Raw genomic sequence first — 13,263 nt, forward strand, 5'->3', positions numbered from 1 at the left:
GAGCAAACTTTTCCTCAAAAGTAAGCCAATACAAACTCAAAAATTTCTCAAACACACCGCAGTGAAAATAAAGCATAACTGAAGCTACTTCCGTTTCAGTTTCGTCGGAATTGAAGATGCCATCTCTAAATCCGATGGATCCCATTCAGATCCGGCGGCCATCGGCTAACCTACTAGTACTAAAAATTCCTCGAAACAAAAAGCACAAATTTAACATTAAGAACAAACATTACATAAACCAAAATACTTGCGCCGTGTGATTTCGAACTGATGAAGCTGATGATCAAATGGCGAAAGATATAAATAGGAAATTTATAAGTATATATTTACACATTCATTGTGACAAATTCCGCAGAAGCGTAAAGAGAATTGGCTGAAGACGAAAGCCTAATTTACTGATTTTTAAATCTTAATCAATCAATAATTAAATATATTTAAAAGAAAAGAAAAACAACTCGCAACAGTACAACTAGCCTTCCTGAAACCCGTTAATTAAAATACAACAACGCATAGCCAAGCCTAACAAAAAATAACCGTTTCAGTTTATGTAAACGCCAGAAAAAGGTTGAGGGGGAAATGTAGAAAATCATTCTTATTTAATTGGTAATTGATATGTACAGGCAGAAGGAAGAAAGAAATGAAACAGAAAAAGGAACTCTTCTCAAGTAAGTTTCCTGCTTGATTAAATATTGAAAAATTCCTACAAAAATTTCAGAAACCTATGTATAATACAATGGAAATGGGACCATACATGAAATTCCATAAATAAAGGTCCCAGATCTAAGCCACCTTTTACGATGACAAAGAAGAATGAACTACACAAGAATGGGCTATACATAATGATACCTCCTCTACATGAAATAGCTTAGTGATTTCTTCTTTCTTGATCCGCCTTCTCCATACATGTCATTCCACTGAAGGAGCTCATTCATATTAGTAGACTCTGATGATACACTGGCACATACCTGCATAAAAATGTAGATTCAAAATGTTTAGTTTTGACTGTAGTAATGTTTATAATATTAACAAATATATAAAGAAGAGCAAGACATTCATATCAAGATGTAAAATTATGACTGTCATACAGCCAAGCCACCATACATAGACAATTGTTCACTCTTACATATAACCCATTGTAATCTCAAGCTCACAGTAAGAAATCCTCAAATTAAAAAGCATGATGATATTTCCAAATACATTTTGTTAAGCTAAAACGCTAATAGAGCAGAGAGCCAGAGAAAAAGCATATTTTAGCTGATTACCCTAAAAAAAGAAAAAACCCATATTTTAAGGATTCAACTTGTAATACTGAACTTAGCATATATTTTGCTGTTGATATGGAAAACTATAGGTTTTGGTTCAGCACTATCATTAATCGAATATAAAATTAACTCATATATAAATAATGATTGTTTTTTCCTGTATCTTTCGTCTTTGTACGATGTTACAAAACATTTTTTATGGAATGCTTTAATTATAAAAGAGAATGAGGGTATCATCAAGCTTTAGCCAACAGCTATGCAGAGCAACACAGAATGAAACGCTCATACTTCTAACAGTTGTACAATTATTATTAATTGCTAAGAAGTGACGGCCTCAATATCAAAAACAATGTACTGATAACAAATAGCAAGCACAAATACCTGCTCATGTGCATATCTAAAATCCTCCATCTTCAGAGGACGAACATCAGCACTGTTATACAATGCAGGTGAAGGTCTATTCTCAGCCAATGCTAAAGCTCTCTCCTGAAATTTGAGCAATAAATCAAAATAAGTTTTTGGCCACAGGTCCATCCTCAAACGATACAAACTCAATAACCATTTATACAGCACTGATAAAAAAGAACTTGGCAAGACACAGCTTTTATGTTTCATTGCAACTTGAAGAACACAAATATCAATTTAAGCTAAATATACTGCATGGAGACAAGTTACAAGAGGCAGATTACATCACTATGATTTTAAACCATCGGAAAACACAAGAATAAAAGCCTTAAGTTTTCTTTTTTTTTAATAAAAGCATACCTATCATATGTATCCTTAATCTTCAATGTGTGTATACAACTTCTTGGCCAAGAGATGGCATTTACAAAAAGAGTAGTAAAAAATGCCAACCAGTGAAAGAAAGAGGCAACGATAAAACTGCTTGCTTGCAATTGCATTAGTTTTGTTCAAAGATTTTGTTATATAACTAAAACCAGATACAGTCAAGGTATTACAAGATGACTGAGGACATTTATAAATAAAATTCACTAGTTAAATAAACTCGGCCAACTATACTGTCAAGTATTCCAATAATGGCATATATATAAAATAACATTTCTAACAACTAAACCACATGGTCTAGTTGTAAAAATTATTTGCCAGTCCTGAGAATGATCCAGAGAGGACAGGTCATAATGCACCACCATAGGAGTAAGGGAAGAAGCAATTATCAAATTTCAAATGCCCAATGTTGGTAAACATTTTCCAGGTGCTATTTCTCAAACTGTATCACTATCCTATGCAATTGACATCAGCAGAAGCAATTTGACAGACCCAGAGGTGTTTGTCATGTTTGTAGGAACATGATGCAGCTATTCAAATACAACATGCAAGGCCACAAACGTACAACCAAGTATTTATTATGCATTTAGTGTTCCGGTAACATACACTAAGTCTGAAAATAAAACAATAATTAACATCAAATTTACTTTATTTTCACAAAATCACCCAACGAACCTTCTTTTCTTTCTCCAAAATTTCTCTTATGGGGCAGTGAGCAGCAGTCACACAAAGGTTCTGTCAACACAAACAGTAATTAATAATTAGAGGGACCAAAGCACAGGTAAAAAATTCCATTTTTAGATAAAGAATATGCACACAAAACTTTAAAAAAAGACATACCTTTAGATCACTACCAGAGTACCCATCAGTCATATTTGCAACTGCTTCCAAATCAACATCCGGTGCCAATTCCTCTTTGGCTAAAATAACTTTTAATATTTTCTCTCTGTTTGGGGCATCCGGCAAGTTAACCATCAATCTACACAAAAAGATAGTACAATAACATCAATGATAGTCATTTTCCTGCAAGATAGTAAGAACCAAACAAAAAGTATGCATAAGGCATTTACCTCCTGGGAAGCCTCCTAACCACAGCCTCATCAAGGTCAAAAGGCCTATTGGTAGCAGCAAGTACCAACACACGTTCTTTATCCTTTGTACGTAGACCATCCCAATTTACCATGAATTCATTCTTCATTTTACGCATAGCCTCATGCTCTCCTGGATTTTCCCGTCTTCCTAACATGCTATCAACCTAAAACAACCACCCAAGTGAATAAAATATCATTTGCAGCCAAAAAATATAAAGAACAGCAAAACAGTATAATTTGATGACAAGAAAAAACAGGGGATTAATAAAAACGATTGAGCCCAAAAAGAAGCAAAAGTGATTAACTGACCTCATCAACAAAAACAACACTAGGAGCAATTTTACTTGCCAAAGAGAAGACAGCTTTAACATACTTCTCTCCTTCACCAAACCACTGCAATTTATACAGAAATGTTAGGCCATGCAAACTCAAACTCAGGGGGAAAAACAAAGGCAAAAGAAAACAGATTGCTAGAAAATATATAAACCTTTGAGGTAATGCTTGACATAGATATGTTGATAAAGTTGGCACCGGCTTCAGTTGCAACTGCCTTTGCAAGCATTGTTTTCCCAGTGCCAGGAGGCCCAAACAGCAAAATCCCCTTGCAAGGCTGCAGAAAAAAGAGTATATCAAATGAAGAAAACATAAGATAATGCCCAATTCACTAGAATATTCAAACATATACAGCATGTCAAAGTGAAAACTTTAAATCACAAATATAATTGACAATGAAACCTTTGTCAGCTGTCCTTTGCAAAACAGCTCAGGCCTTTGAAGAGGAAGCATCACCAATTCCTTTAAGGTATCTTTCACACTTTCCAAGGCACCAATGTCATCAAAAGTAACCCCAATATCACTGGGGGGGATAACATCAGCAAGGAGTTTCTTCTCAAATTCATTCTCAGTAACTACATCCTGAAAGAAGTCAAATCTAAATTGTAATATATGCATATTTTCAGTGTATATTCCAATTGCCAGAGTGATAAAGCATGAATAAGATTGTGACAGAGAAAAGAAATAACAATAAATTTTACCTTCAGAGACTTTTTTAAGCTTTTGCTTTCACTTTGAATGCCCTGCAGAATGGTCAGCCCATACTTAATGCTGCAAAATGAACCACACGTAACTACTGTTAACATAAGAGGTGGGTTAGGAGCATTAAATTCCATATTTTTACTTAGCGGCAACTATAAGAGCACAGAAACCTTTCAGTAGATATCTTAAGTTTGGCATCTTTTTCAGGAGCTTCTGAACAATGCATAAAATGGTAGCTTAAAGCCCAGCCAACTAACTTCTCCACACCTATTACAATGGCAAAGTATAATGAATAATGTTGAAATACCACATAAAAGATTTATGATTTCAATAATCAGATAAAGAATACCAACTTTCAGTTGTAAGGTTTTGATCTTTAATGCACAGAGTCTCAAGATCAGGGCAATCCAAACCATTTCGGGCAAGGACCTGGAAGCAGAAATCATTATAAATAACAAAAACAAACATGAACTCTGAACTATAGTAATATTTGTAAGTAACCACTTGACCCAAAAGCTTGGGCAACAATTGACCTAAAAGCTTAAGCTAATGGGTCAAAGCCCACAATTAGTATTAAACGCTGTCATAAAACCATAGCATGGACCTAGATAGAAACCACAAAAACCAAAAAAAAAAAAAAAAGATGTAGATACATTACAGATATGGGTCTGAATAAATGTAAGACTATGTTAAGTAAAGGAGCCAAATCCAAAAGCTTAAACTTATATTAAATTAAGGATAAATACTTTGATACCATGTTTAGTAAAGGTTTAATCCAAAAGCAAACTTATAGGTAGCAGCCCAGTGGCTCTCTAACAATGTTTATCAGACCACTAAATGCATATAAATATCCAGAAATAATAAAAGAAAGATTTAACCCCAAACCTAGTAAAAAATAATAATTAATTGCAAGAATACAAGAAAAACACATCTTAATTAGCCCACACCAATTTACAATAGCCTAATTATTGGAGATATTTATATGGTTCCATGTAACTGTAGAGAGATGAGGGTACAAATGAGGGATCTCAAGGAGAGAGAGTGCTTAACTAGAGCCACGTAGGACAGAGACCTAAGTGCCTCTAGTTAAACTCATCTTATTCATAGGTTAAAATGCTGAAAGATCCTTTTCTCATTCGTGGCAAACATTCGATGAAATTTACACTTTGTCAAGTCCCTACAAGAGGCATTCACCATCTTGCCAGGCATAATTGAAATGAAGACAACTCAAAATCCTCAGGTAATACTCACTGAACGTATGCTAACAATGTTTGACTGCACTTTTAGAGTTTCAATATCACGCTCCAACTGCTGCTTCCAGTCCGTAAGTAAAGCTTCATCCTGCAGGATACTCAGAAAACTTAAATGAGAATTCCATATAATCATACAGCACTGGGGCACCACAAACAGATTCTGAGTTCAGTACCTGAGGCAGTTGAATAATCACTTTGTTTGGAAGAAGACGAGAAACTTGCTTTGCTGCTTTGGGGGTCTCTTTACTCCTATCATGCAGTCTACTAAAGTTATCCTGGATGAGAATCAATGAACATACATAATATATCATCTTAGTTTTTTTAAGAAATTGAAACTGCGATTTTCACAAAAATAATTGGAGGCTCAATGAACTCTAATAAAAGTGCCCCCAAATTATCAAAGTACAGCTAAAAGAGTAATAAACCCACAGATGTTTACATGAGGCAATACAGTGGGATATCAATCAATTAGTAGATTTGTAGACAATTAACAGGACGCATAATTAAATTTGAATAAGGGAAAACCTGTAATGACCCTTAGGTCAAATTTAAAAAATTTCAGCAGAAACACACAGAAAGCAAATCAAGAACGAGGAGTGAATTATGAGAGATGGGTCCTACTAATGGATCCAAAACAGAACGCGCTGTGAGCTTACAACTCCAACTTTAAAATAAGATAGGAAACCGAAAATTATCAATTATGGCTTCTATTTACCTTGGAATCTGTGTTGACTAGAGGCCTGTTATATCAGGAACATACATAAACTTGTTGATTTTCACCAGGACCCATATAGAAACCACAGAGAAACTAAACCCAGAGCACCAAAAAAAAAAAAAACTTAATCCAGTCTTCAATAAAATCACCAACCCAAGTTTATTTATTTTATTTTTAGGTAAAAAACTGAACTATCAGGCTACACTATGATGCCAGCTCACTAGTGTCAAGGAATGCTAGTCCCCACTCAGCAAAGAGTAAAAGAATAGAGTACATAGCAGTTACATACTTTACAAAAACAAGATTGCTCTGAACAATATATAATAATCATGTTATGTGTACTTACAGATTACTAATGCTGCCCAAACCTAGAAACAAAAGAAAGTGCATCCTGAAGTACAATACATGGTAAAATGTAATGAACATCAAAGTGGTGTGTAGTACAGATTCTCATCTCACATAGGAATCCTCATCCATATTAACACCATAAAAGAAAAAAAATGTGCAAACATGTTTTAAAACCACTAAAATTGCAGCAAAATAACATAAAAACAAATTGCAAATTTAAGAAGTTCTTAACCTTCCTAGAATGCAAAATTCTGCTAGACTTTCCAACTCAAACCATACAATAAACAACACAACTTGCATGTACAAGTATGAACATAAATCAATAGTTATCAGAACCCAAACACTTCAGAAGTGAAGCCAAAAGAAAACTCCTTTTGCCATGATCTTACAGGACCAAAATGGAACTAAAAGAAACATAATGTCAGTGCTTTGCATACCGGAAAAGCAAGGTCAAGTAAAGCTGTTTGATTGCTTCCAAATTTCGTAAATAAGAGGCCACCTGGATGAGACTGAAAAATAAGAGATTGAAAAAGCCAAATGGTTAGCAATGGTTCATTAAATCACAGACAGATATCATGAAAAAAGAATAAATCATGACTATAAAACTAACTGACGTATTTGAAGAGTACCATTACCTTCTCCTTGCGATTGTCCATTTGGGCATGGGATCCAATCACAACAATATTGCTGGGTAAATTTTCAAGGTTACCCTTTAATACACTATATGCATCACTGTTCCCCACCATAGACTTCTCCATGTCTTTCACAAACAATATTAGGGGGCCACTTTTGTTTTCATTTCTTGCAACCTAAAGATATGAGTCAATCAAGTGTTTAATACTTGACAATAGCAGTAGACTGGCAATAAATATCAAACCACTGGAAAAGTAATAAGTACCTCAAAAAGTTCATTAATTGCAAGCTTGTCAACATCATCACCTACACAAGGATCCAAGCGAAGTGAACTAGCTGTGGTGTGAAATGAAAAAACAAATATTAGATAATGGACAAAACCACAATATTTCCACAAAGAAAACCTCATTTAATAAGGGATACTTTAATTATTAAAGGAAAAACCTGGGCAAAAGAAACCGTAATGATCTTCACAAAAGCCACCTAGATTATTGCCATCTATGACCGTTTTATCAAACCTAACACCAATCTTTGAAGAATCATTTTCTTCAAAAGGAAGGACTACTCTTCCTTTAAGCCCAACAGTTGGCCCCCTGCATAAAAAGTAGATAGGGAAGTTAGAACCAAATACAAAAACAGAAAATATAATTATCACAACTTCCCACCAAATTGAAAGAAAAAGGACACATAATCACAAACCAACTTTGTTTCATACTGTTCAATTATTTTAAAAAAAAAAAAACAAGATAAAGGATTTGAGCAAGCATAACAACACCTTCACATAAATGCCAAAGATCCATACACAAATCTCTGTGCTTAGTATGCATACAAAATCCAGACATATATACATGGAAGCAGACTCCTGAATACATCTTTATGGTAAAGATATGACAGGGCATATAATAACTAGTAGTTAATACAAAAAAATAATGCAATAAAACTATTAGTGATATAAAAAGCTTGCAAACTGTACAAAAGTTTACCTTAAATTAGGTTGCATAGGAGAAGTTCCAGAAGGTAGATTACCCACAAACCTCACTCTATCACCTGAAAAGAAAATTTATAATCTTCAATCTGGCTAATATTGTAAGTTGTTAAGAAATAGTGGAAGTGACAAATTAACAAATCAGGATTGGCCCCACCACTACCAAAGCTAAATCAAGAATCTTTGGGGAAAAAACACTGAAAAGAAACAACATGCCTTTTTTGAAAGTGTAATTTTTGGATGATGCAGTCGATGCCTCTGGCTTTGGCAGTGCCTGTGAGCTTAATGCAGACCCACCGGTAATATCCGCCTCCACACTAGAAGTTGGTTTCTTGTGCACAAGAGCAGCTCTTTTAGCAAATACAGATGCTCTTTCAGGCCTCAAACTTTCTTTCACAAAATCAGTTTCTTTTGCCAACACCCCCTGAAGAAAAGATGGAAAAAAAGAAAATGAATTTTTTGGTGAATTAACAGTAGAGAGAACTATTTTATTTCATTAAAGAGAGCCAAATTAGTCATAACTCCCGGCTCACACATAAATCATATCTTTGATTTGACAACCTTATTCATGAAATTAGTTTTAGTAACATGATATAAGCCCCTTAATGAAATTAATTTTTATGAATGGCTCTCAATTATCAGCAACTTCTCATTCCTGTTTTATATCAAATATATGAACACAAAAGGAAAAACAGGTTAATAAATTACATAAATCAACTGAATACAAAAATTATTTTCTTAGAAACAATGAACAAATTATACTGAAAGGAGCAAACTGAACAGTGTAGTTAGAGAAACTAACACCAGGCAAGAGAAGAGAATCAACAATAAGCAACCTAGCACCAAAGTGCTTCGCAAGTGCCTTGGCCAAAGTCTCCTGATATATTTCCGAACCTATATGAAGTTTACAACAATGTTTCAAAAGGCCAAAACATGAGAAGGGAAAAAAATTAGCAAAAAAACTGCATAACACTGATAAAAAATTGGAGCTACCTGCGGGACCAGATAACAATATGCGAGGACACATGGTAGGAAGATCTGCTGCATACTTCACAAATTTATCACACTTCAAATGAATGTATGTTGATGCTATCAGAACATTCTTTGTTGTATCACTGTAGAAAGCAGATCATCAAATCAATACTAGAATCCAAGAAAACAAACCAAAAGATGTAAGAAAATACCTTGCATGCAATGCATTCATCTATGCATATGGAAATGCGATAAAATATCAATACCAAAAAAAGTACAGAACTTAATTTTAAAAAAGTAGAAGTAGGTTTGTACCATAAATAATACGGGAAATTCTCGAATGACACATCTATATTATCGGGACTCAGAATTCCTTCCTGTAAACTATCCTTAAATGCTTGCCGTCTTGAAGACATCAGAACCATTGAACGTCCAGATTCCTTAAAGAGTTCTCTAAGCTCCCTTTGGTCATCAAGAATTCTGGAAAGACTACCACTAATATCAAAGTCAGGAGATGAGGATCCAGCAATCATCTGCAGGAGTGGCCTTATTTCATAAGTTGTAGGCTCAGGGATCTTCCCAATTTCAGCATCTACACATGAATCAAGTTCAATGCTATCAAGGTTCGGATTTTCATTTGCAGCATCAGATGTTGGATTAACAGTCTTCCCCCTCGAAGAAAGATCGTTATTACTTGTAGTATCTTTCAATTCAACATCAGGGTCATCTGATCCATCACAGACAGAAGGTAGTGAACATATCTCAGTATTTTGCACATCCTCGGCAGTTTTAGCAGGCGGTGGAAGAAGCGACAAATCTTTCTTGAAGCTCGACAAAGATGCTAATATTGATGCTCCTGCAACAGCTGAGGGATCTCCTGATCTTGCCTCTACATGAATCGAATTCAGTGGAGCACTTTGTGCCTCCAAAATGCTCAGTGAAGAAGGTATGCCAGGTGCAGCTAAATTTTCATCATCAAGCTGCTGAAATATCTATCTCCTTGTCAAGGAATTTATTGAATATACCTCAAGGGTAATGACTGTCAAAAACAATTCAAAGTTACAAAAGTAATCATTCAAGATTGTTTTCACTTTTGCGGAGTCAAAACAAGCAATAGGAACTAAAAAAGAAATAAGTAGCAATATAACTCCCTACAAGGCTGATGGAAATATTTTTAATTAAAAAAGGATACATAAGAATGTTTTCCAGAAACACTAAAAACCACTTCATCACCTCCTCTTAAAATTACAGTAGAATCTTTATGGTGATGATTGCCATTCACTTCAACAACACCTTTGCCTCCTGTAATTTCTAGTTTGGCACCAGTTGAACCTCCATTCTAAAGTGTCATTAATGCAAAAAATAAATAATAATTGCCATCATAACATAAACTGAAATGAATCATGAGAATCATTTAGACCATGAGCATCCGCTTAATGGTGATGTCTACAAAATGCAATTGTAACAGCAAAGTTCTCTTACCTCTATGCGCCTCAGTCTACACAAGCTTTTGCTAACAGATGGGTCATTAAGATATAAATCACATTGACGATTCTGACCAACAGTAAAAACAGAACCATACATGTCCACATGACGATTCTGCATCGAATGCAAACACTAAAAAAGCATTAGAAACAACATGTGAATAATAAGAAAAACAGAAAACATCTAGATCTGTCTAAAGTTTTAGAAATCCTCACTCATTGACATGATGAAGCAAATTCCACAATCAAATAGAAAACATAAAAAGAAAAAATTGATTTTTCGTTCTAGAAAGACACACTTCCAAGAAAAGATTAGCCAGTTAAACTATTATAGGCATTTCCTTAACATAACAATGATTGAATATCTAATGAAAATAAATAAATTTCAATAACCAGGACAAGACAGAGTAAACAGGACTAACAGATTTTATTAAAAATATCTACACAAATTACTGTTGCAAACACATATCAACAACCAGAGGAACTATAAATATTATCCCGTCAACAAAAACTTTAACTAAAAAGCAACTTACAAATAGCACTATTTAAAATTTTTCAAGCAAACATCCACAATAAAACAAGAGACAAGAAATAGACAGGTGGCGGACACAAAGAATGGCACCTACAGCGTTCTAATAAGAAATTTACTAATTATGCAAATTAAAGCATGATCCATCTGCAAGAGGCATCACTAAAGAGCACTTTAAAAGACCTAAAAGAAACAATCATTTCAGCTGTTTATCTGACAAATACCAAAATTTTACTGGCCTTCTTTTTCAATAAGAACATAAAGACTGGCCTAGTTGCCACAGTGGCACTGGAACACTATCCCTCACTTGTTTGCAATTGCTGAACTCTGATTAGCAATTACAAACAAACACACCATATGCAGACCCTAAATTCAGTCAGAAAACCTTTCGTTTCCAGTTAAATAGACAAGAATAACAATAATTTTCTCAGACTATAAAAAGACGAATTAATATGTTTAACATGTTTACAGATATCCTCCAGTCTTGTTTCCAATCTTTACACAACCGACCAAACAGATCATAGATCACGAAAACAAAGAAACGCACCTGTGAATACTGTGAAATAAGTCTCGCCCAAGGAATTTTGGAAGCCACTTTCGCTAATTTTGTTGGGCGCTTCTTCACACGCCCACTGTTAAAAACTACGCCAACAGACTTGGATTTCTGTTCGTCCACCACGTTTTCACCTAAAACCCCTCACAAAAATAAATTAAAAAATCAAATTACGGAATTAATCAGCAAGAACAAAACCCTCGAAAACCCAGTCTTCAACAAAAATTCGAGATTTAAAAAGCATGCAAGAGAAAAACCACACCTGGAGTCAGCGGAGACACCAAGGCATCGGCTTCCATGTCAACATCATCCCGTTTGTTGGCGACAAGGGTCTTGGTAAAATCAGCGTTCTGTGGATCAGAGGATCGGCGCTCAGGGTCTCGAGATTCATAACCATACTTTGTGGTTTCAGTCGGTGGCGGCGGTCGTGCAGATACATCGTTCGTCGATGACGATGCCTCACTCGCCTAGGGTTTCACCAAAATTCAATCCAAACATAACCCAAATCAGACCCAGATTTAAATATTTTTCCTTTAAAAAAAAAAAAAATTAATAAACAAGATTGTACCTTGGACCGCTTATTAGAAGGAGGTGACACTGTTTGAGAAGAAGGAAGGGCGCGTTTGGCAGAAGAAGAACTACTTCTGGTTTCGACCATGTTGTTGATTGGGCTTGTTCTCTGATCCAATAAGAAAGAGCGTTTGTTTGTTGAGGAGAATCGAGAGAAACAGGCTATATGAATATGATTGCGGGAGGTCAGTTATCAAGATTAAAATAAAAAATAAAATAAAATCAAGAAAGAGAAACAGAGAGGGCATGAAATTTATAGGAGTAATTTTATGTGTATTTAATTGAGTAGCGTACATGGTAATATTTTGATACTTATTATAAATATAAAAAAAAAAAAATTACTTAATTTAAAAATAAAATCAGAGCATAGACGACTACTCTTGGTAACTATGGTTAAGGTAACTCTAAACTTATTTTTTATTTATATTATTGAATATCAAATCTCATAACTTTTTCAAAAATGGAAACCACAATAAATCTAATATATTTTTGAGATATGATTTTTTTTATGACAATTATATTATTATCCTATATGTAGATTTCTATTTCTTGCCTAAATTTGTTAATAAAATCGATTAGATTTTTATTCTTAAAAAAAAAATATTTTTTAAATAACTATACAATTTAAAAATTATATACATAAATTAATCCTAAATTTAGAGATCAATAATAATCACAAAGAAAAGTATAATAGTGTACATCTAGTTCTTTGTTTACTAATGACGTTACACAAGTGTTTTGAAAGAGAAAATAATTAAAAGTGAAATTAGCTTGAAAGGGTCATTTGTACTTTCATAAGGTCTGAAAATAGTCTAGTGTCTATGTGATTTCAAGATTCGTAAGAATTGTTACAAAAATAATTTGAAAAATGTCAATGAGATTTGCCCTAGATGTTAGAAGGCTTATATGTACGTCAGATTTGTTTGTGATTACGATAAATAATCATAACTTGTATGCTTTCAATTTGGTGAGAACGAATAGGGAGGGTGATCGAGGATGCACGTGATAATGTCAACAATAGCTAAGGAAGATGGGGAGGATGATGGT

At 34.3% G+C, this 13,263-nt stretch overlaps 1 protein-coding gene across 5 annotated transcripts; it reads right to left on the bottom strand.

Moving 5' to 3' along the window:
* Nucleotides 1-565: 565 nt before the first annotated feature.
* Nucleotides 566-12,429, bottom strand: LOC123223545. 5 transcript variants are annotated; one of them, XM_044646742.1, is made up of 27 exons: nt 12,215-12,429; nt 11,909-12,113; nt 11,641-11,789; nt 10,563-10,697; nt 10,273-10,419; nt 9,396-10,072; nt 9,102-9,223; nt 8,911-9,002; nt 8,325-8,532; nt 8,107-8,170; nt 7,568-7,716; nt 7,389-7,429; nt 7,126-7,299; nt 6,928-6,999; nt 5,601-5,702; nt 5,426-5,515; nt 4,528-4,603; nt 4,345-4,441; nt 4,174-4,243; nt 3,875-4,054; nt 3,627-3,749; nt 3,449-3,532; nt 3,119-3,303; nt 2,889-3,027; nt 2,724-2,783; nt 1,644-1,748; nt 566-965 (listed from the first exon to the last, which is right to left on the bottom strand). In XM_044646742.1, the coding sequence occupies exons 1-27, from the start codon at nt 12,302-12,304 to the stop codon at nt 852-854; spliced, it is 3,750 nt and encodes a 1,249-aa protein (XP_044502677.1). In that variant the 5' UTR covers nt 12,305-12,429; the 3' UTR covers nt 566-851. The 5 variants fall into 5 exon arrangements, with proteins under 5 accessions (XP_044502677.1, XP_044502676.1, XP_044502674.1 ...); XM_044646741.1 differs by having other exon boundaries at nt 7,389-7,459; nt 10,563-10,679; nt 11,641-11,780; nt 12,215-12,428; XM_044646739.1 differs by having other exon boundaries at nt 7,389-7,459; nt 11,641-11,780; nt 12,215-12,428.
* Between the last annotated feature and the right edge of the window lie 834 nt (nt 12,430-13,263).

Source organism: Mangifera indica, chromosome 8 (genome assembly GCF_011075055.1).
Source record: "Mangifera indica cultivar Alphonso chromosome 8, CATAS_Mindica_2.1, whole genome shotgun sequence".
In the NCBI taxonomy this organism is placed as follows: domain Eukaryota; kingdom Viridiplantae; phylum Streptophyta; class Magnoliopsida; order Sapindales; family Anacardiaceae; genus Mangifera; species Mangifera indica.

Excerpts from the sequence above, each read along its gene's own strand:
- LOC123223545 (XM_044646738.1), bottom strand. The coding sequence starts at position 12,304 with ATGGTCGAAACCAGAAGTAGTTCTTCTTCTGCCAAACGCGCCCTTCCT. Across the intron at positions 10,420-10,562 it reads GTAGACTGAGGCGCATAGAG|AATGGAGGTTCAACTGGTGC; the intron begins GTAAGAGAACTT and ends ATGACACTTTAG. Across the intron at positions 2,784-2,888 it reads ACTCTGGTAGTGATCTAAAG|AACCTTTGTGTGACTGCTGC; the intron begins GTATGTCTTTTT and ends TTGTGTTGACAG.